This window comes from Dermacentor silvarum, chromosome 10 (assembly GCF_013339745.2).
Source record: "Dermacentor silvarum isolate Dsil-2018 chromosome 10, BIME_Dsil_1.4, whole genome shotgun sequence".
Taxonomy (NCBI): Eukaryota; Metazoa; Arthropoda; class Arachnida; order Ixodida; family Ixodidae; genus Dermacentor; species Dermacentor silvarum.
Window position 1 is genome coordinate 18,626,438 of NC_051163.1, and position 24,658 is coordinate 18,651,095.

Genomic DNA, 24,658 nt, shown 5'->3' on the forward strand with positions numbered 1-24,658 from the left:
AACTGCGTCTCGCTTTAATTTAAAAACGCTTTTTTTCTTTCCCAGTGTTTATTCCCTCCAAACATAGTCGCGCTTCAAACGCTGCTCCCATAACCACCCTTGCTGATGTCGGTGACAATTGGTTCTGAACCGCTTTTCGCCCGAAGCTTCGCGACCTATGTGGATCGACCTTGCATGCGTAGTTAAGTTAAACCAAGTTAAAACCTAGCAGTAGCAGTCGGTAAGCTTCGCTGTGCCTAAGCTTTGCGCGACCGAGTGCAATTTTCAGCTGCTTTAAGTTCGTTGAAAGAATTTTTTTTTTTCTTTTTAACATGATGCGCTGCCCAGACGGCGCTGCGGAAACGCCCGTCAACAGCGCCCTCCATGCCAAGTGTACCCGTTTCCGTTAGTACAAAATGCGTGGCCCTGCTGGTGAATGCCAATTAAGCGCCGCGGTTTATCTGCTCATCTGAGCTGCGTAGAGGTTGGTAATTTTGCATTTCCTGCGTGGGTCCTCCGTCAAAAGGGAACCAAAGTGCTGAGCCGAATGTGTACACTGCGCACGAGAAACGATAGACGAGACTCAGTTCCACTGCATTGCCACGCTTACGAATACATACCGCCAAGTCACGCGATGTCAAGATGCAACGACGGTTGCAATGTGTCTATTCGCTTAACGCTCGAGAACTCGGAACAGTGGCCACTGAACATTTATGTAATCAACTACAGTCGAACTAATAAGCTGTGACTGAGTCTGACCAATGTTGGTGCGTTTTAACGCTGCCTGCCAGACAGACGCAAGTTTATGCTGCACAATCTTACTGTTGCAAATAAGTAATTTTCTTGCGTTACGACGTCATAATGCCGACGCCAACCTTTGCATCGAAGCGAGATACCCGACGAGTATATCAAACTCGTACCTGTTAAGTGCGATCGTCACACGCGAGGCTCATCTGTTACACGAATTCTTACTTTAGAAATGTGCTGCCACTCATTCAAGAAGCATGTGTAATGAAGCTTCCATACCAAGCCATTTCGAAATGCGAAGTTTTATTTTAAACGAATCGCTCAATATGCTAGCTGTTGGCGGAGTGCATTCGGTTTTGCCTATGTATCGGAATATCGGAAGTTGAGTTAATGTTTCTTTTGAAGAAAATAGCATTAGAACAAACGTTTCACATACATTAAAGAATAGCATTGCAACATTATTTATCCGCAGAGAAAGTTTGTAACATGGCAAATTTGTCACCGAGCAGAGCTAGCTGGCCATGCTGACAAGGTAAACAAGCTACGCCAACAAAAAACTAAGAACCAAATGAGGGGTCGAACTCGTTTTATTGACAACTCTGCACCGTAAATTAATGCCAATGTCATTTTACACTGGTGAGGCTCACTTCGCATTGCATAACTTTGCCGTTAGTGTAAAGACAGCAAAAAACGCATGTCAGTGTACAGCAGTGTCATCAGCTTTGCATTAGTCTAAAAATAGCCAAAGGTGTAGGAAACTGCTGTAAAACAACACAGAAAGAAGAGCCCTTCACTGCGTATAATTTTCTGAACAGGTGCACAGTGATGAAACACCAACAGGCCTACAAGTCCGTATTTACAAGGTGCATCCGGGTTTTAACAGAGAACCATAAAACTTTGAAACCAACCGCAAGAATGGTAAGGGCACAAGCTGCTCCGCTAATACTGAACTCGTGCGAGCCATTTGGACCATGTAAACCCCAGATGCCTGTACAAGGCCTTTCTTGGCATGCGATTTGGCAATTCCAGGCTCTCGAAAATGCATTTGATCTTCTCCAAGGTGCATCTAACAATCAGCTGCCACACTAACCTACCAAGCACTTCTCAGTCTATTTTGGACGTTACGGCAGGGAATGAATGTGCCCTCGCAAAGCAGCAGGACAATCTAGCAAAGCCATGTACTAAGGTCTTGTACGCACTATTTTACCATCTCTGGCCCCACGGAAACGCGCACAGGCTGCATTGGCGATGATATTGTTCAGTATTAGCGCAGTTGCTCAGTAGTAGTCTTAGCATTCAGTGGGAAACTACTGCATTCTTATAACAGCGAGGTCAAAGGGTAAGGAGAGACTGGATGACCTAAACTCTGGTTATCTGGGAACACCGACAGACACAGAGCAGCCAAGGAGAAACGCCCACCGCTTCACATACTCTCCATCCTCCACGTAACATTCGTGTCTTTCAAAATAAAACTGAAGAGGGGACCAAAAAACAATGTAGCCACTCTCGCCATTCAAACCAGCCATGGCTATAAATATTGGATTAAACGCAACATGAAGACATCGTTAAAAGGGAGAAGAGTGCACATAAAAAAACACCTCCTCCAAACCTCACAACATTTACACGTTTGCAAATCATGTGGGCTGCGCAGCACATGAGATCATAAAACAATCTCGACGAAGAAGGGAAAAATAAGCAATGTCACAGGAAAGGCCACAAAAAGAGCTAAAAATTTCGTTAAAAGAGAAAAAGTGCCTACCCTTGGGAACAAAAAAAAAAGGTTCCAAAAGCCACAAGTCAACAACGTATTGCTTTGGCTAGCGGCACTTCAATGCCTCGGGTAAATCCTGCTTGTACAGTTAGTGTGGTACCCCCCTCCATTCCGCAGCAACAGTACCGAAAAAAAAAAAAAAAAGACTCAAAGCATCACTTGACATAGGGACAAAAACTGAAGGCACAGGGAGGAGAGGTGCTTTGGAACGGAAACGGTTTCAACCAAACACACTTCTAACAGTCTTATCTTCTGCAGCGTCTGATTGGTCGTCGTCTTTGTCAGACCAAAAGCCAAACAATAAGCTGTCTCGCAGAAGGTCCGAAACCAAAGCGGATGAGAACAAGTTTAGTATTCTTCCTCTTCACCTCCAGCTACAGTTCCGCCATCTTCAACGTAGTCCTCGGGAACCGAGAAGCCCTCCTGCAAATATTGCCAGAGAACCAATAAAAAAACACAAGCCTCACCTAAAATGGAAATCCACCATAAAAAGAGCGCACCAGCAGATAGAAGCCTGAAAGAAGAGATGGACAGAACAGAGCAGTGCTTCCGTTCGCTGGTGTACCGTTTTCATCATTGATTACAAAACAGCCCAGTCACAAACACGCACACCTTTAAATGACGCACACTACTACAGTTGAACCCATTATAACAATATTCAAGTGCCAAGAAAATCCCATTGTTACAACCAGGTTGCATGAAAAAAAAAAAGCAGAGGGGACAAACATCCAAACATTTTAATTAGACAGAAAGAAATAGTGAAACCTACAAGCAGCAATAAAACTTATCACATGTACCCATGAGCACCTGCTGCACCATGAACATTTGTGTGTGTTCTATGGTAAAATAAACCCCTTACTACAATGTTCCCGTGCCATATTATTGGATATAACATCTGATCTGACTGCTGGGTGTGTGCAACGTGAAATCCAAGAAAAATGCGAGCCGCTGTGCCTGCCACATGCCTCAGATTTTCACCACATCCAGCTTTGTGCTGCACGCCCCACACCACACCTTCATCGCATCACCCTACATGTAGCCGTCTATGTATTGGCCTCTCTCAACTCCCTTCAACCCATCCAACACATGAGTCGACTGCGCAGAAATAGGATGGGTAGAAGGGAAAGGCGCGCGAGGCTGGTGATGTGAAAGCATGCCGTGCCAAGCATGCCCGATGGCGGGTGTGGCAGCTCACTTCGGCCCCCTCCTCAAAGATTTTGCATTCTTTTGCCTTTTGGCGCATACACCCAGTAGCCAACTTGTTTTAACCGATAACACAACATGTGAGCATTGTGGTAAGCAGTTTATTTTGCTGTAGAACGTATGCTAAAGTCAATGGTGTATAGGGTGCTCATTGTTATATCCCATGTATTATTAAAACCCGTATCGTATTAAGTGGGTTCAACTTACTTCCGTTGAATACTGAAGCAGAAACTGCAATACATGACAACACACAATGTTCCGTCAGGTAATGATCACTTCAATAACTTTAGCAAGATTTCCAAGGATATGTATGTAGTACAGTCGCCGACCGATTTTCCGGACTTCGCAGGGACTGAAATATAGTCCAAAAAATCGAACAGTCCGGGAAACTCATTCACCCTAAAAAAGTGAATTTATTAGGCTTAGAGCCGCATAAAAACATCTTTAATAATGCCTTGCCTCGTACTACGCTTCGAGGTGATTAGATTTGCTTGGATTTGCGCGCAAGACTGACGTCGGCTCCGCATACAGTCGACAAGAGCGTCAACGCGTCAGCGGAGATCGCAATTGAGATCGAAGAAACGAGTCCCGTTACTTCGCACGTGACCTCTGCAATGAGTTCCGGTAGCGCGTCATTCACTCTGGCCTTCCCATTTGGCAGGACCATGAATAAAGTTGATTTCATTCAGTCATTCCCATTCCGCACGTAGCCCAGCAGAGAAATATAATCTTGCTAACTGTAACGGTGCGTTACTGGAGCTGATCGCAGAGGCTAAGCTTTGAACCACTTGGCTCTCGCGAAGGCACAGGAGGTGGCGCCGATCGCACAAATGCGAAGCCGCACACGTCTCCGAGGCGCACACACCACGTGCAAAATAGCAACTGAACTTTTAAAAAAATAATAAAAAACAGATTTCCCAAAAAGTCATTATGACGATAGTGCTGACCAAATAAAAGAGAAGAGTGCCGTCCCCTAGAGCGTTTGGTCAGCTAAGGAAGAGCAGGTATGGCCTCCAAGACGGGAGGATGAGGCGCGCTCTCGTACTTCTCCCAATCTTGGAGGCTGTACAGCGGGCCACTGGAAGCCAAGCCTGGGCAAGCCAGCGGAAAATCCAACATGGCAGCTTCCAGGTATGGATAGCATTGCTCGGAATGAGCGATTTAGGTCCGGAAAATCAAGTTTGGGAGCCTAAATTCGTCTGAAAAATCGGTCGCGAAAATACGCGAGCTCTATGGGAACCCTGATGGTGCATTTATGAAGTCCGGAATATCCAACAAGTCCGAATTTTTAACTCTGAAAAATCGGTCGGCGACCGTATGTATGTAAAACTAACCAAGATATTCGAGGTGCACGAACTCATACGATAGCCGATGGACTTTTCGGACTCCAAAAATTCGGACGTGATGGATATTCCAGACTTTATATATGCTACGTCAGGGTTCCCAAAGAGCTAATGCATTCTCAACTGATTTTCCAGACTAAATAGCTCGTTACTAAACGCAGGGCATTATTAGAGATCTTTTAAAGCTGCTCTAAGCCCAATAAAGCTTATCTTTTGGGTCGAATGAATTTTTCAGTCCCCATGAGGTCCGGAAATTCGATCGGCTACTGTACACGTCAACAGATCGCTTCAATGGCCCTGGAATATCATTCATGCGTTATGACAATTGTCCACTGCGCACATTTTTACATTGTTTACCGTTATACAATTGACTACTATTAATCAAACCTTGACAATACCGAGAGAATTAGAATTACCTGGCAGGTCCAGTTAAAGAAGACAGAAAAACAACCAAACACACCTCTGCTTCATTTGGCACTATTTACACAGCGCAAGTTAGAATCGTATTCAAAACCTGTCAAAGGCAGGTCACGAATAGGAGTTTTCGGACTGAGATAACATGCGACACATTCAGTGTCCTAGCCCCACCAAGACAGATGCTGCAGCTATTGGACTTGGACGCGAGTGTGCTGACCAGTCAAGTTCGAATTATCTGGCAAAGGCACATTTCAGAATCAAAAATGCGAAATGTTGGCCCAAAGAAATGCATGGGAGCTGGCGGGGACGTTTAGCTGGGATCAAAGTAAGTGAAAAATTGAATTAACCAAGTCTACAGTATTTAGCCATCCTGCTTTATATTCTGAGGTTATATCGCAGTGCTGACCCACGAACAATGTTTACTTGTGCATAAAAATGCACTACACGCTTGGTGATAAAACAATCTAACAATGTGTCACAAGTATTAGTCAGACGAGCACTACCAAGTTGCGCATTGGCACCATGCAAAAATATATCACACCCAACGATTAAGTTTGTCAAGTACAGCAGCACAAATTAACCAAATGGGGGGCAAATCAGGCATCAATTAAATTCTGCTGAGCAAACAATCGCTAAATGGACTGGTGCCTTTGTACATGGTTCCTTGCGCTCGCTCTGCAAAGCCGAGATTTTGATTTCATGCAGTTCAGGTGACTGCGCACAACTTACGCTATGTGACTGGTTGTCACACTCGTTTTCCTCAGGGTCCTCCTGTCACAGGACCAAGAAAAGATTTCAGAATCGGGTGAAACAAGTACAGTCGCCCACCGATAATTTGGACTCAACGAGGACCACTTAAAAGTTCAACTAACAGAATCTGAAATAATGGATCAGAAAGAAAGCAAGTAAAAAAAAAAAAAAGGTGTGCTGTATTCTCAAATGATTTCTTGCGGGAATACCTTCACTTTCACAAGATTTCGTGCAACTAGTGCCAGACGCATCAGTGTTAACGAGCGACGGCTTTCAAAGCATAGATCTAGGTGCACCTTATTTTATTACTTTGAACCCGTAATAAAAGACTACACATGCAGCCTTTGTGTGTGCAGTAATGCAATGACAACCACTTGTGGAACAAGGTCACACTTACTAGTGCATTTGTTATTACGGCTCCATGATTATTTGGACTTAATTTAAGTAGTCCCCGTGTAGTCTGAATCATTGGTAGGCGATTATGGTTTTAAGCGCAAACAAAAACACGCACACTGAAAAAAAAAAAAAACATCTGGGGCTTCACTTGCCAAAACTACACAAATCTGATAATGAGGCACGCTGTAGTTACGGACTCCTGGATTAATTTTGACCACCAAGGTTTGTTTAATGCGTATGAAATGTAAGGTGCACAAGTGTTTTTGCATTCCATGCCCATCAGAATGCGGCCAACAAGGCTAGAATCGAACCCTCGACCTAGAGCTCAGCAGTTCGTCAAAGCCACTGACCTAATGCAGCAGGTGAGGACAAATGATAATGTATTTTTATTTCTTTTTCCCCCGTTTGGTCTACAGACTGGCAAATATACGCACGTGCATTGGCTTCTCATGGGATAAGCAGTACTATGAAGATATAGAACTTATGTCCAAGAAACACAAGTTGGTGGGGTTGCTAATAGAATTGTGCCTTATCGCGCGTGAATGCAACAGTAGAAAGGCTGAAACGGCACAATAAACGATGACTGTGGCAACTCCCTAAAATTCCGAGAATGAAGTTAACAAACCCTACACGTCCCACATTTTTGCTAATTAGCTCGGTAAGTGATCAAATTTTTTAAATTTTTTTAGAATACTGTGATAACTAAACAATGTTTGAGCTCTTCCATACTCGTACTAGCAGCTTCCGTGGCTATTTAAATACCTCACTACCTATTCCCTCTAAAACCGGCCCGATATGAGCCCTTGGTGGTAGCGCTTCGCGTTTTGGAGCAGCTCTGGCACAATTTGAGACATTCATGCAGTTTTGGCGCAGCAAGTTACAAATGTAGCAGTTTGGTGCAATTGGCACAGCCGTACCACCCCTGCTACAACGTTGCTCCACACCTTGTGGCATCGCTTCCACAAAACGAAATGTTACTCACCTCAGTGGCGTAGAGAATCTCGAGGATCTGATCGACAACTTGAGACTTTCCATGCTTCTGTTCGCACTCTTGACACAGGACTTCTATGTCACGCAGCTTGCCGTAGTAGAAGTCCCGCTCCTTTTCCAGGCCATCTACGGTAGTCTTCAGCTCCGCAACCTAACAAATCGATGAGATGAAGGAAAACAATTTTTTTTTATTATAGCGTGACACAACACTGCAGTCCCTAACAAACGTAGACGCTATGGAGCGGTGTTAAAAGCTAGAACTGGGATCACATTCTGTAACTATCCATTTCGTTGTTCCACCCTTTTCACTGTCATTGGCTCAGATGCGACACAGTTGGTATACATAGCTTGCACTGACGTCAGTGAAAGGAATTCTGGGATATGCATCTTCCATGCACATGAACCGCTCACTCTCACACAGTCCTTGCAAGCTCCGCAAGACCTGTTGTCACCACGGTCATGTGCATGATATTTGGTGGTTCCAACCGCAGTGACACCCGCGGGAGAAGAAAACTGACTAACAGCAACTTCTTTTCATTGCCGAAGATTGTGGAGAACCAGTGCGAGCGCACGAAAGCGTTGAGCACGAAGCAGCGCAGCCTATGGCTGGCACACATTAAACATGCCAACTTAGGCATCGAGAACTGCAACCTACGAGTCTGCAGCGCACACTTCATTGCAGCTATATAATTCCTTTCGACTTTGACAGCGTGATAACGGCGATATATAACGAATGTTAGTTTTGTAACTTTGTTATTAAAATTATTATCACTTAAACTTTATCAAAATTATCACCGGAAGTGCGTCACCCAGCAACAAACATTTTTTTTTAAAAAGGGAGGCATGTGATATACACTTGAATTTTGTTATAACGAAACAGTATACAACAAAGCCGATGAAGTTCCCCTTGAAGTCCCTATGAAGATCCATGTATTTAAAAACTTGAAATTTCAACGAAGTGAACTTGTCCTGCCAATGGATAATGAACTAGATTAGTCTCCGAAACCAAAAAAAAATGCCCGAAGGTTGCACGCAGCACACAGTGGAATCATGATACGATCTTCATGGGAATATCCGAAAAAGAAATGTATAATCCCGAAAAATGTATTGTGCAGAATCACACCAACAAGGTTCCACTGTACACCGCTTTCAACAGGGTTCAGCACTCATTCACCACGGCAGTTCAAAGCTCCCGTGTCACTGCGTCGAATACACCGGCGAGCAACACTCACACCGTGCATAACTGCGCTCCAGCGGTACAAGCAACAGCTCACTACGGCACTTCTCTACTGACCTCTAGGCGTGCCTGGTTTTGCATAGCCGCACGCCAGGCAACACAACAGGCTAAGATCTTCCCGGCGGAATTACGGGAGTCACGCAAACCTGCACCACTCATGCCATGCTGTGCGGCTATGCGCAGCGGTGCAAAAGATAGTGCATTCACTTCTCTCTTTCTCTGCAGCATGCCGCGAAGGCACAGCCTGGCCTTCCCGGTGGCATCGCGGGTGTCACACCCAGGCCGCACCTACACGCTGTGGCAGTGCGAAAGATTAGGTGCATTCACTTCTCCCTCTCCCTGTGGCGCGTCGCACGGGCTGGCAGCTGAGCATGGCCTCGGAGATCGCATTGGCACTGGTGTAATCTTGGAGGCCACAAGCCAGCCGAGCCAAGCCGGCGATGTTCATGTGCCTCCTCAGTCTCAATGCGAAGACAGACCATCACAACGGAACAGAAGGCAGCTATCTAAAGGCTGTCGCGCCAGATGCAAAGCCATGTGTTGCACACGCCGAAGAATCTTTTGTTGTTTTATTCAAATTTAATCGCATGCGTGGCCGTGTAGCGGTTCCACAGGCCGTAAAGCTATCTCTATTTCCATATTTACAATTTTGCACCCCACTGGGCATATATTGCAGTAAATGACAATGGATATAATGAAGTAATTCCGGCTCCCCCTTCAATTTCATTATAACAAAGGTCGAGTGTAATTGTAGGCCCTCCTCTTTGGCAAATATGAGAAAACGCTGGGAAGAAATGCCGCTTGCATGCACTGCTCAAGGCAACGAGAGAGGAAAGAGCCTGTGCTGTGGGGATGGTTAGCTCACCTCTTCCCATAAGGACACCGCAATGCTTCATTCGCTTTTATCTCTGCTGTTACTAAATCCTTTTTAATTACTGCGGTAGAACTCTGGACAGTGCTTTACAGTTAGGTATCCGATGCTGTAGTTTGAATTGAAGGGCCCTGTTGGGAAATATCTGTTATGCACGAAGATTGGGCTAGCTGCTTCAACATTATAAATGGTAAAGCAGTTCAAAAGACAGGCAAAAAAGATGCATGCAGGCGCCAATTGGAAGCCTCGGAAAAGGGCTAGGACATCAAGTGGCACAACCTTCCACCAGACGCTGAAGACCAGACAGCAAACTTAGCAGTTGGCAACAGCGACCACATAAGCCAAGTGCAAGATCACAGAAGCCCAGCGCCTTTATGCATCTCACGTATTCCTTTCATCCACGTCTTTTATACTGCTTCACCACTCCTTTTTTTTTTAAATGTGCATCTTCACACAAGAGACAGCTGGCTACAGACAGAGGCTGAGCGCTTCCTTGCCTGGTTTGTGAGCTCCTCGAGCCTGTGAGAGTCGCCGGCCCCTGTGCTTCCAGTTATCCGCGTTGCTGCTCCAATGGGCTTCGACACCGGAGCGTTGCGCGCCATGGGCTTGGTGGCATGCACTGCACAGACCGAGAATGAGAAGCAACGTTCAGCACCCGCAGCAAGAATGGCAGTTGTGCGCAACACAGCACAGGGAAAGCACAAAATGAGTGACTGGCAAACTGCATGTGCATCTGGTAGCTCAACAACCTCGAGGTAGGGCTATTCCAAGATAAACTGCAACATCAAAACAGGCATTTCTAAATAGATACAGGCAATGGCCTCAATAGATGTGAATGTGCATGATTGCATTGCATCCGACTCAAATTTTGCTGCATCTAATTGTTTCTTAAGATATAACAGCATGCAAGCATTTTGTAATCTGAAGAAGACTTAAAAGAGCTCATTAAACCTCCATCAAGCCGTACGCCTAGAACTGCGAAATGCTCTCGGACCGTGGAGGAATGCTTTAAGAAGAAAGCAAGCAATGCGCCACCCATGCTGTGGCCATAGCGAGAGGAGTTTGGTGCAGGGCCTGTCTTCAAAATGCAGAGTTTAGCCTTTGCCCAAATTATGTGTTCCAAAATCTTTTGCGTTTGGCTGTGTAATAAGGGTGTTCGTTATGACACTATGGACAAATGTTTTTATAATGAAACACTTCATTCCACTTTTAACGAAGAAAGGGGTGGCTGGCAAAAAGTTATAGTATTGTAGACATAGTATTATAGTATTATTAATATAGTATTGTTATAGTGTGCCCACAGCCCCTGTACATGAACTTGGCGCAACAGCTTGCAATCAAATGCAAGACTGCACAGTTGCAATCACAAACGATAGAATGTAAAGACCGAATGAGAAAAATTGCAGATAAAGCTATAAATCCACAAGATAGCACTTACGAAATGCTCCTCAATCTCAGCAAATCGTAATGCAAGTACGCTAGATTTAGTTCAGCGGTATTTAATCATGAGACCAAGCATGCAAAACTTTAAGTTTGTTCATTGGAATTTGTTCTGTTACAAGAAACTGCCCTTTTTTCTGCACATTTTAAAACGAGTGTGTTTAAGTCTGGCAACAAGTTCAATGTAACTGGACGCCGAAGGTGGTGAAATGTATTGATTTCACTGGGAACTCTTCACTGGTAAAGTCCAGAACAAGTGTGTACTGTACCTGGCCGTGAAGCAGCAACCTTGTGGTTGTTCGCGATACGAGAGGTGCTGCCAGATGTACCGCCGCTGCCAATGACTGACGAGTTCCCTCTCGCCTCCACGGGATCATATGGGCGGCCATCATAGTTGGCATCGAAAAACTTCTTGAACCACTGGACAAACTCGAAGTTGTCCTGAAAACGGCCCTTGATCAATCTGTCAACAGGGATGTTCTGGAACAGGAAAACAGGAGCACTTGAAATGCTGCCGCCAGAACTGCACAAGTCGTCGGTTCCTGCGACCAAAACGCACCCACCCTCCCAACCTCAAATAATGCTTCAGATGAATTAGAAAACACTTGCCCCAAAGTTGGCTTGCCCAAGCTGTCACACGCTAGGGAAAAAAAGAGCAGTCGAACCTCAATATGACGAAGTCGCACCTGACACAAAAATACCTTCGTTACACTCGATGATATACACATACTTGACAATATTTGGGGAAAAGATCTGCTAGGAAAAATGCCTCTGACGGGTCAGCAAAGGGTCTCCTGTTGATTTTGATGTGTTGGTGGCCCTCTGTTCCGATACACTTGAACCTTGTTATAACGACGAGATATAAATAATGGATATGCAACTCCCCCTTGAAATCCCCATAGAGATCTCCATAAAGATCTGTTTTAATGTTTTAACAAAGTAAAATTGTTCTGCCAATGGCTATAACAAACAGATTTGTCTCAGAAACCAAAAATACTGACTGTTGCACATGAAGCATATTGTTTTCCACCAGATTCCGCACTCATTTGGCGTGGCAGTTGAGAATTCCCGTGTCAAATATGCAAACACTGGTCTTTCTCACCATCACACGTAGCCACACACAAGCAGCGCATTCTATCTTATCGCACCTCTGATGCACTTCTTATCATATCGCAGCTAGCAAAGCTAGGCACACCCCTCAGAGATCGCAATCTCGGAGGCGACACCTACCTGTGCGTGCTACAAACCAGTGCCTCAACTTATCTCTCATCATCAGCACAGCGTGCTGCGCTGTGACCCTCCTAGGCATGAGCTCCGTGATTGCGCGAGATTGGCGCGAGCCGGTCAAGCAAAGCCAGCACACTCGCACAGCGCAACTGTGGCACCACAAGAGAGCGGCAGATCAGGTAATTTCACCTTCACAGGCCAAACGCGTGCACACACGCTTGCGCGTTTCTGCCGCTGCGCCAAGCTCTGTCAGCTGTATGCATTGACAGTTTCGTCAACCCCAGCTGCGTAGTCTGCAAGCTGTGTTGTGTGCCACGTGCAGCTCCAACACAGCGGACTTCGCATCGCCGCGTACTAGTTGTTTCGTTCAACTGCGTTGCTGTTTCGCCGGTTTCACAATTTGAGCAAGCCAAGTGGAAAGTGAAAGACCATCACATTGGAACATAAGGGCACTATCAAAGCGATTGCTGGTTTATTAAATTTTAATCGCATACGTGGCCGCAGAGCCATAGTTTTTGCATGTTTAAAGTTGTGCCCACCATTGAGCACATACAGCAGTGAAGTGCAATAGTCAGTATCACAAATTTTGGCTTCCCCTTCAACGTCAATATAACGAGGTGCGAGTACTTTGAAAACATGCGATTGGTGTGTTCACGTGGGATTGGCACTGGCTTTAAGCCAGCCAGCCAACCCATTGATCAAGGCACACAGGTACATCCGGAATGACATTTGAAGTTGCTCTTGCAAAGTACTACAGTCGAACCTCAATACAACGAAGGGGTACTTACAGCGAAAAGTTTCGTTGGCTAATTTAGTTAATTTGAAGTTTCGTGAATTTAATGAAACTAAGATTGGAAAACAAAAATAATTTGTTACGTCGCGAATTTCATTAAATCAAGGTTCGTTATATCGACGTTTGACTGTATTTGGCGTTTTTGCTACCAGAATGCATGCTTTGTATTGCCACGAAAAAGAAAAAAAGCTTGCTTGGCGTTGCAGACGTTGCATTAGTGGTTTTTTTATAGCAGAATACCCATTGAAATAAAACATTTAATTCATTACACACGATAATTTGTTATATCCGTGACCCTTCATTGATGTTTGACTGTACTACACAATGTGATCTTCCAACTTCTCTTCAAAACTTGCTATGTTGAGCATTAATGTCAATGACAATCAAAGATCCAAGCCTCCCCCATACATCTAAAAATGCACTTAGGACAGTCCAATTTATGGTCAAACCAGATAGAACACTGCCCTGCCCCAACCTGCAAAAAAAATAATGTCAACCAGTTTTGACTTACACAGACGATACCAAATCTTCCCTGCAACTTACGATATGTGTGCAATCTCTGGCTAACAAATTCCTCTTAGCAAGGATTATAAGGGAACTTGCACCATCTGTTAAAAAGACCGGGCAGAAATAATTCAATTGCTTAGCGGTTGACATACCTTGTCCACGCCCACTTTCTTGAAAGATGCCTGAAGCAGCTTGAAGTTCTGGATGTACTCATGTTCAAGATTTGTCTTGAACTTTACTTTTTTCAAGCTCACGCAACCTGAAAGCAAAGTTTTAAAGAAAAAGAATAAAAAGAATGCATGTGTTGAGTGAGACTGGCTGCTCTAACCGTTCAAAAAAAGCAGCAAGCAACACTAAACCTAAGGAAATGCGATTCAGCTCAAAAGGTACCACCCACACTGGACTGAACTCAAGTGGGTCAGAGACCAAAAATTTAAATTTTTCGAGTTAGAGTGCTCAGAACTTGTAGATACAGTCGACGTCCAGTAATTTGACCTTGACAGAACTGACAAAGTTGATTGAATTATCCGGTGGGTTGTACTAAACACGATGCAGAAAAAAACGGCAGATCACACTAACGATTAATTTGGCAGTATTTTCCAGATTATAACACGGCCATGAATCAAATGCGTGCCTGCTTTCTGTTATCCAAAGTAAGAAACTATACAAATTACATTAAAACTCGAAGAAATCTAACGCACACCTGATTTTTAACAAGCAAAGTGGACAAGGGTCTGTTACACAATAAACGCCCAGTTTCTCAATTTCAGCTTCGCCACAAAACATGCATGTTATGCAGTAAAGCATATGAATGCCACGAAGCTAGTTTTGGTATCGTGTCCGATTGCACTACAGAGGAAATTTTCGGCCAAATCCTCTTGGGAAAAAAAAAAAAAATTCAGAGCTTTTCCCCTGTCGAGGAAATGGCGGTGAGCGAAGCTTGTAGCTAGACGACGCTGTTGCAGGCATTCCGCTTCGGTTGGCCTAAACTCAGGGTAGGCGGATCTTCACCGACATTTGGCCTCAACATGCTCCCTGCATCTAAAATAATTTTTCGTATTTGGGCCACGTTGGTTCAGTAGAAGTTAGCGAAACTTGCCATATTCAGTCTTGGGCTCCTTTAGAACACAATGTAGTCAATCCTTACCGCTAAAGGATTAACTGGGACCTAGAAGACGCTGTCAAAATCCATGACGTCACGGTGAGTTGGTGCGGGAATTTCAAGGTAGCGTCGCCTCTCGCCTTTTTCGTTTTTTTTTTTTTGCTTACCAAGCGGCTTGTCGCGGTAAGAGTGGAGTTTTCGGTATTGTGAAAGGGTAATCTACTGATACATAAATCATTTTTCCCTTTAGTGTCCCTTTAACATGTAAAAAAATAATTTATACATAATATTCAACACGCTTTGGTCAGGATTTGTACACAGCGAACTTCCTCAGGTCAGCGTTGCAACAAATGCAACGCTGACATGCATTTGACATGCAACAACCAAAGTTCTTATGGTCATGTGCAACGTTATAAAAGGCAGGAGCACTCTAACGGTACCATAGTATGCCGATTTTTCCATTTGCATCAGCAAACTCACAGGGCCCCTAAACCACCCAGAGGTCGAAATTTAGTTGTAGTCTCGTGCACAACTGCAACACCACAACGAACATGTAGCCGCGAGAATTTCTCGAAACGGTGCCGTAATAGCGGATTTACACGCATTTGATGATCGAAACACGGCCCTCGCTCATTTCGCTCTTTCCTCGTTGGCTGGTCTCCTCACCAAGTGCTCCTCCAAATGTCACGTAACATACGTCATCGCCAACACACTGTCCCTTTCCGGTTAAGTCACGTCCACGCTAGCGGCAAATATACCGATGGCGAACCGGCGGCCTCCACTGCCGTAGAACGTCTGCCACGGGAGAGGTGTCTGAAGTAGACGGCAGTTCGGCTGGCGCACCGCCCATAGCACAATCGATGGCCAATCGATGACCGCGCAGCTCCGCGCCTCCGCCACCGGCGACGACAACATCAGCATCCAAGCACAATAATTTCCGCTAGGTAAAGCGATGCATAAATTGTACATTTTATGAAAAGTGATATCCACTGTTAAACGTAAACCATTAACGAGAGCTCCGATACTTGTCGAGCTCAGCTGCAGTGAACTGCTACCAACGGGAGAACACCGGCTCGGCTGTGCTCGCATCGCAGCCGACGTAGCCGCTAATATCAGCGCATTTTTCTTCTTTCTGCACAATTATTGCAAAGAGCGACAATCACGATAAGAAAATATTGCGGCTCGTAAGCGTCGGTAATTCATTTCGAAGCACTGTCCGCTTTAGCTTTGAAGTGAAATGGAAAAGGCCTGGTAACGATATCGGCGATGTCGAGCTATCAGTGGCGGTGAGGCTGCCACACAAATGGGTCCCGGTCTCATCCTCTCTATGGCAAGGAAATCTCGCCGTTCGCGAGGAATACTGCCGTCGAACGGCGGCCCGCGAATGGCAAACGGCGTGCAGCGAGTTACCGTGCCGGTAATGTGGACGGGCCTTAGCCGCGACTCGGCGCTTCTCGGCTACCCACGGTTGCTGCCATGCCGGCCCACGCTTATGCGAAGCCCGCCGCTATGAACCCTGTGTTGCGTGCACGTCTAGAAAGGCCAACACTGTCGCACTCTGTTCGCGCAGCTAAGTCGCTAAGCACAACTGTGTTCAAACGCGAGCGATTTGGCACTTGCAAGCAACATGAGGAGCAGGGAGCACGCATACCTGCTAGCAGACTAACCGGAAATCATAGGTTCTTGCTCGACCAATTAACATTGTCGCCCCCCATTGACATCACCAGATGCACCCTGGTGACATCACGACGACCGCTAGGGATACTGGAAAGGCTGAGATAGGAGCATGGCATTGTTGTTTTTTATTTTGTGGTGCGTGTGCGGCGCGCAGCACTGCAGCATTTGGAATCGCTGATCGTGACGGCCTTCTGAACTCGATGCACGTGTTTACTTGAAATGTTTAAAAAAATATTGAAGGTGGTTTTTTAGGGGCCCTTTAAGGCATTAATGATTGAATGACATTTTTTGTGCTTATGAAGTGCAGGTATTATATTTCTTGAATCACACAGAATCCATCGATACCCTGCTTAGCGATATCTGATGAACTGAGTTTTAGCAACTTCTTTGAGAATGTCAACTTGATAAACCAAACGAGAAACAAAAATAGATCATACTTGAAATAAGCATATAAAATTACATATGTGCACAAGTTTTCAGCCCCATAGCTCGAGGAACAAAGATTTCAAGAACAGTTGCAAAACCAAAAGGCAATAAACTGAATGCTCAAATTTTGCAACACAGCCACTTCTGACTGCAATAGAAGCCAATGATACATTAGTTCTAGATACAGACATTATAAACACAGAGCTCGCAAACTTGAACACATTGTGATAATACTGAAAAACATGCTCCAAGACGCTATGTCCATTGATTTAACTAAATTTTTGTGTGGCCAAGATATAAGCAATGTACTCACCAGGGAAGAGCATATCCATGAACTGACAATAGGCAGCTCCTGTAAAAAAAATTTTTTTTTAATTGACGAATTAATTTCCAACGGCAGAATGCAATAGCATTTCAGTGCATTACGACACTTCATAATTTGAGATTTTATTGTTTACTGCAACTATAAGTTCATGGCCAGATTCTGGTGCTTCACGAATGATTTACTGCCGTTTCTTTGACACTTCAGGTAGCAAAACAGCGGCACAATTGTTTTTGCTCTAATCTCTTCTGCCCCATGGGAGCATACTTTCCGTTTCCAAGCTATTGAAACACATGCAAGTACAATGGAATGGAACAATGAACAGTTCAATTGCCTGCTTTGAACGAAACCATGAAAAATCAGGACACAGTGCTTTTATTGTGTGCATGTGTAAGCTAAAGCTAACAAGTGACCACTTTCTAAACTTCTAGCAATAGCACCATCTTTCTTAGCTGAAAAAATAAATTAGGGAAAGATGCAAATGGCATCTAGAAACCCTTTTATGTAAAGTATGAACATGCAAAATTAGCTTCTCACCCTCTGCTACCCCTTTACTCCATTCCATACATAGCAGTCAACGCTGTGGAGGCTACAAAGATTTCTTGCAGTGGCTTCCGTTCGCACTCAGACATAGTTCGATGTTTTTTGACCGCAATTGTTTTTTATATAGGCTCAGCATTGAATGAAACAAGTTTTAATCCTTAGACACAAACCCACTGTAGTATACGGCTAATGCATTGTTATGGATCATTTTTAATTTTTGTTCTTTTCGGGTTTTTTATTGCAACCCGTCGTTTCTTAACCAAACTTATTGCCTAGCTTCCACAGCACTGTGCTAAGAGTATAGGTGAAATTTTTGGACTCGTTACGAACTAAAATTAGCATGTCGTTATGTTTCATAGATATATTTTTGGACTGCACGAATTCGGAATTGGCAGGCTTAACATTCACCATTTTATGGTTGCCCGTGAAACAATCACACAAGTAAAAAAAATTCGTAAAAATACTCACGGACATAGCAAGGGGAAGGGGTGCGAGCACAACCCTTTTGTGGGATGCATACCACACTTTATTTCCAACTATTTACACTTAGACGCAACACATAAGGAGCAGCAAGCTAGGCATACCAGAGACTTGGAAGCCAGTGTTCTTAGACACTTTTTCAGCAACTGCTTGTGTTAATTAAGCCTGCTTTAAGAAAGTTGCTTGAAAAATCTTGCTCAAACCAGTCACACTCTTTAGTGCCTTGCATTGCCACAAAAGGGTAGCGCAGGTACCGTCACAATTTCTTGTGTGCATTTTATAACATTTTTGCTTTATAACACCGTTTCAAAATTTTTCCTAACAGAATATTTTTCATAAAACTTGATGTAACATAAGCAAAATTGAACAACAAGCCCAAATTCGTTTAACTTTACGACAAATTCTGGATTGTTAGCAGATATGTAGTCGCTGTAAGAGATTACAACAAATTTTCGCAACTGAACGGGCGCAGCCATGCGGGATAACGTATACAGTACACCGTTTTCCAAGTCGGAAATGGTGACAACCATGTTTCTGTAGCACGTGCACAAATGACATGTTTTATTTACGCGAGTACACAGCACATCAAAATGGGGGCTTTTTCTTGCTTAGTGCTCAGTTTGAATTTAGGCATGTGGATTCAGCATTTGGCACACTGCAATAAATTAGAGGTTAAAAAAGCTCAACATGCCCAGGTCCCCATCCCTCACCTGAACAGAGCTCCTCAATTTTGGTGTAGCTAGTGCGGAGGCAGTCATTCACCCAGTTCAGCATGTCATGGCGACTCAGGTTCTCTGTGGTAGCATTCGTGGCGTGCACGTTGACGCACAGTGGGCCCTGCTCTCCCATGGCGATGCTTTGGGCTCGTTCCCGGGAATCTGCAGGTTGGCAAGCACAGCCGATCGTGACGACATCCCCAGCTTCTCGGTCCCCCCCACAATATCTGGTAGCACTTGGTGGCCTTAAAGCTGCACTGTGGCTATGGAGGATGCAATTGTCAAAATGCTTTACATTACTCTCGACTACCCGGGGCTCGTTTCAATGAACCAGTACAAAAGCTTTAACATCCTTCCCTGCTCAAAATGCAGCTGCCATGGCAAACATCAAGCCTGCAACTTTATTTGCCACCAAGCCATTATGGTAGCCCTTAGCAAAAATGAGTATTGATGAAATCACCTATCACATTCTAAGATGTAGTACTACATTTGAGAAACAAGGAATACCATAGCACAGGGCTGCAAGTGAAGCGTGACTCGTTCTGCTTCTTTAATGCACACCGAAATGTAAGCCCACACTCACTCCCTTTTTTTTTTTTTTGCCGCTCACCTTTAAATAACAAACCCAGGTTTAACAATGGCTGTGGACACCAAGTTAGGAAGTATGAAATGCGCGTGCAACTAAAACGCAAACGACATCTCGGGATGATTATGAGTTCTGAAATGGACGTACAGATTGACAAAAAGATTGCCAAAACTAGCTGCATCGATGCCTGTCGTTTGCACCTCAACTTGGCTACATGATGTACAACCACGTCCCTTTAATTCTAGTGTACATGTGTGGGCAATGCCTAAAAACAGAAGTGAACCCGTTTCATCGGAGAAAAATTAATGTGAAAATTGATATGACCATCTTTCAGGAGAGACCCTCAAAGTAAGAACCAGCTGACATTTCCCACTGTTCATTTAAATCCTGTAGAGGCAGGTAAATCAGGGCAAGCAAAAAGACAACTGTTCATAGCAGCTTGCGAGGCAATCTTTAAAAATGTCACGACACATCTACCCCTTGGGTATCAAAACTGAAACAAGTCTACAGAAACAATTAGTTAAGTTAAGGAAATCAAGATTGCTAATTGGACTAGTTGGATTCACAGTTACGAAAATTCAGTGCGAACACAAGGGGACAAAGAAGGAAATGCATGACACAAGTGCTCGTGTCCTGCATTTCGTTCTTTGTCCCATGTGTTTGTGCTGAATTTTTGTAACCATGTATATTTAGGGCACTTTGACGCTCGCCAGTACATTTATTTAGGTTTCAGCGAGTGAAGACAGTTAAAAATAGAAAGAAAGGGAAGTCGAATTTGATGTCAGTACTCTTTCAGTGCCTTCAACAACCTGACAGCAGAACAAGAAGGTCAAAGTGTCAAGCCTTCACTTAGACGGGACACAGAAACTGCCAGTACAATAACCACACACACACACCATGCACCACATGCCGCCAGTCACGATATGCAAGCACACACACACACACAAAACACTGTTCGCTCTTTGTCTTTGGTCTCTCGACAAAGTGCACAACCCCAAGGGAAACTGCAGACAAGCCGATGCCACATCCCACACGCCACTGTGTCTCCCCCCTCCCGACCCGGAAAGAGGCCCTCCCTCCTCGACCGCAGCGATGGGAGAAGCCGATGGCACCCACTTGGTTGACACCCACGCAATCTAGCTCCGAAAGTAGTGCAACCTCCTCGCACCCGCCGTGCATTTAGGCCCCTTTGATGCCGCTGACTAATCTGCAAGGCCACATCTCTCAAGACAGTGGTGCTAGACTCGCTGAAAAGGATAGTGTGTCTGAGGCAGAGATAAAACATGCTACGCCTACGCGACATAATTTTGTAGCGTTAAATGGACACTTAAGAGAATAAAAAACAAGCCCATATTCGTATATTGCCCTTCCACCGATACCAAAGCCACTCTTCACATAAAAAGAGGCTTGGCAAGTCGGAAATGACTGAAAAATTGAATACAAATGGCCTCCTTGATGTTTTCACACCAGCTTGGGCTTAGTTAATTGTTTTTTTTTTAGAGTGCAAGTGAACTACATGGTATTCTAAAAAATCGAAAACCTGGAATTAGCAAGTACTAAGTATCTACCGAGGCGCAATGACTGAAATAAGAGAAAATATATCGAGATCTGCAACATCAGCACTCATATGCCAGCACAAAGGTTCTGGCACGAAATTTAATTTTTTTTTTTAGTTTGGCCTTCATTTTCTAGTAATAAACCTTGCTGCAAATTTAATGGAAATACAATTTGAAAAATACTTCCTCCGTCTAATGTGATTCTCTTCAGACTTTATATAGAACCACACAGATAACAGGATTAACAAGTGGTTTTTCTATCCATAATGCTTTGTTGTTTCCCAAACATGTCACTTTCTTTACGCTTGAATAAGTCGTTTTCTGGAGTGCTATAATCTGTGGGAACACAAGACTGCAGTGGCAAATACGCCACTGTCCAACTCAAAAGAATTCATCCAGATACACCAGCCAATTATGTTCAGTCATTTCCGTGACGTCACAGCAGAGACGAGCACCTCTCAATATCAGCCTCTCGTTAACAATGTTTAGGGCATGGAGCACACAGGGCAGGTGCAGTGTGGTTTTGTGGGCAGAGCTTGCACTGAATTATGTTGTCACCAAGTATAGTACAGTCAAATCTTGCTATAAAGCCAAAGCCATAATTGCACCCAACATGCAAATACCTTCGCTGCATCAGAAATTCATTATAAACATGTTACATGCTTACATAAGTGATAAAACTTTTATATTTACTTAGTTATATGCGATAATTTGTAATATCAGAGTTGGCTATATTGAGGTTGCACTGTATTGCACAACATAATTTTACAAGTTTTTTTCTTTCTTTTCCTTATGTTAGCTGCTACTCTGTGCCATACTTGAACTCCTATGCATTCGTTTGTTAGGAGGGCGACAGTTTCTTAGTTCGAGATATCCCACTGTGTATTCATACTGTGCCTGTCATTTACCTATAGTATTTATTTTGAAATTGCTTTTCGTCGTCCTGCCAAATGCCCACGAAGGCTGACAAAGAAATAAACCGACTGCTGTCAAAACAAAGCATTGCGCACCGTTTGATAGGTATGAAAAGACCGAATGAACTACGTAAAAAATTCCTGAAACATGTCAATCACGAAATTCGACCAACATTTCAAGAATACCAATGTCTTCAACCGAAGGAGATCTAAATGTTTTCTGCCCCTAGAAAGATACTACAGTCAAGCTTCAAGTGTTCTCCAGTAGCAACAACAAGCAACCTGACACACAATGCCATAGCGCGATAACAGCCTGCAGGTCCCAATGGACAAAGAACGAAAACGGATGATAACAAGTCAAAGTTCATCGCTATGCCAGTGACAATGCTACGCACAGCTGCTTGAACTATTGGTATGTGACACGAGTAAAAAAAAATATATACAAAAGCCATGCGCTAAATCATGATGTAATAAAGGTACAGTATGCCGAACTGCAGTAATTGTCAGGTTAAATATTTGAGGCCTTATCACCCACTCGCACTGACACTATCTCGATTCAATATGATGCCATGCGTCAACTCGCGCTGATTCACCGCACAAGTACCAAACAAAGCTAACCCAGATACAACTCTAGTCACCTGCAAGTTGCGAAATTATGCCAGTTATTCAAGGGAATGCTTTATTAAGACAACCCCGCTTCTGCAACTTACTACGGTCAGCCTCCTTTCACCAAGTTCTTCAATACACGCCAAAGACAATCTGGCGACTCAATTTTTCCGTGCATTTTTTTTTTTTTTTCATTCCCTCTCGATTGCCACAAGCCGGTTATACTTCGAGCAAGTATACGAGTGAGAACGCCACGACGGCGTCCATGAGCATCCTGAAAAGTGAATCACTGGGATTGCTCCGACTGCAAGAACACCTGGCATTTGAAGGAGGCCGTTTCGCGTAGCTCGACCCGACACTTCCAACAAGGCCAGCGTTTCGATCCGCCTCGTTCCAGTCAAGCGGACGCCGACGCGTTACGACAGTTCGGCATCGAGATTCTAGAGGCGTCGGCTGCTTAAATCAACGCGCAAAGAATTAACGTCGCTTCACCGAGCGATGCGCCGTTCCGTTGAGGGCGAGCCGAGTGTTTCACAACTGGAGCTAGCTACGAATTAAAACCGACAGGTGCGACTTTTAGCGCTGCTTGAAAAAGAACAGACGACAAAAGAGGCGCCTTCTTCCGCTGTAACGAGAGAATGCAAAGGCCTGCAACGCGGCGGAAACAAACAAAAAACGCACAGACGTACGCGTACAACTGAAAAAAAAAAAAAAAAAGATACCGCTAGCCAACGCAACTTCTCGTGGGCACGGGGCCAAGCAGACGGTGCGCGCGCGCTGACGCGTATGAGAATATGCAAATGATCGCACAACGGGACTCGAACTGCCTTATATAGCGATTGAGTACACAAAAACTGTAGCAGAACGACGCGATTTCCGCTGCGCCGGTTGGATAATCCCGAGCTCGGAGAGTGGCCGTTGACGCCACAATTAACGCGAGATATTTTTAAGCGGGCGGCCTAAACGGTCGTGAGAGGAATAGATCACCGTCGTGACGTCACAAAAAGCACCGGTTTAAATGACCGAGGAAACGAGGCGCACTAGAGTAACGAGGACGAGCATCCTGCAGCGGCAATTAAAACAGAAGCGCAGCGCGGACGACAGCAAACTCAAGCGTCGACGAAAGATCAGTTTTCTCACAGGTAGCACACTTCGCGAACAGCACAGATGACCGGGATTCAACGGTCCGTTGGCCCAGTACTCAGGCACCACACAGAACAAACCAGGAACGCGGCGACTTCCACAAGAGCGGAGGAATCCAGACTGTCCCACGCTTCCCCGGCTCACTACGGCAAAACCAACGAAACAAGAAACTGCAAATGACCGCCAACTTTTGTTTCTGACAGTGGTGCGGACAGGTCGTACCGGAAGTCAACGATGTAAGGGCACGTAGGGCCCCGCACACGGTGGACCGGTGCGAGCGACGTTTGAAGTGTCAGCATTTCAAAACAGGCGCCCGCTTCCGCACAACGAAAATGTACGGGGGACCGTGCAAAGGCTCGCGCTAGCGTCCACGTCCGCGTGTGCCGTCCTCGGAAAGGCAAAACTTTGGGCTGCCCGCCTCCAGGCATGGAGGGGGGTATCCAACGTCGCAGGTCAATCGACTTGACAAGCGTGCAATCATTGCACCTGCTCAACTCGCAAACACGCTGCGTGACAGAGCGAAACGATACGATTAAATAATTTAGCTTCGCACTCCCGTGAGTGCAGTATACGTCAGAAACGACCGCGTTGCCGGTTCACGACGCTTTTTTAAACGGAGAGACTGAGCTATGACAGCTCCGGGGAAACCAGTGCCCCACTACCTAAGCCTACACGCCGGTCTGTGAATGGATACCGCTACGGCAATCATCCTGAGGGCGTCAAGCTGTCACGCACAACGCATGCTAGAGAACGTGTAACGCCTTTTTGTTAATAAATAACAGAAAACTCACCAATTCACGCGAGGGAACGGCAAGCGTGGTAGGGCAACCGCGCAATGCAAACGACTCCACACCCGCTAGCACTTGCGCAGACCGCTTGCGCTGTGGAGGCGCACGAGTCCCGTACTGTATTTAAG

The 24,658-nt window shown here is 44.9% G+C and overlaps 1 protein-coding gene across 3 annotated transcripts; it reads right to left on the reverse strand.

The window, feature by feature from the left end:
- Positions 1–1,159: 1,159 nt before the first annotated feature.
- Positions 1,160–24,649, reverse strand: LOC119465950 (microtubule-associated protein RP/EB family member 1). 3 transcript variants are annotated; one of them, XM_037726430.2, is made up of 9 exons: positions 24,534–24,648; positions 18,932–19,099; positions 17,190–17,228; positions 13,824–13,930; positions 11,414–11,624; positions 10,202–10,323; positions 7,589–7,747; positions 6,190–6,231; positions 1,160–2,920 (listed from the first exon to the last, which is right to left on the reverse strand). In XM_037726430.2, the coding sequence occupies exons 2-9, from the start codon at positions 19,068–19,070 to the stop codon at positions 2,846–2,848; spliced, it is 894 nt and encodes a 297-aa protein (XP_037582358.1). In that variant the 5' UTR covers positions 19,071–19,099; positions 24,534–24,648; the 3' UTR covers positions 1,160–2,845. The 3 variants fall into 3 exon arrangements, with proteins under 3 accessions (XP_037582358.1, XP_049512847.1, XP_049512848.1); XM_049656891.1 differs by lacking the exon at positions 1,160–2,920 and adding an exon at positions 3,884–3,931 and having other exon boundaries at positions 24,534–24,649; XM_049656890.1 differs by lacking the exon at positions 6,190–6,231 and having other exon boundaries at positions 24,534–24,646.
- Between the last annotated feature and the right edge of the window lie 9 nt (positions 24,650–24,658).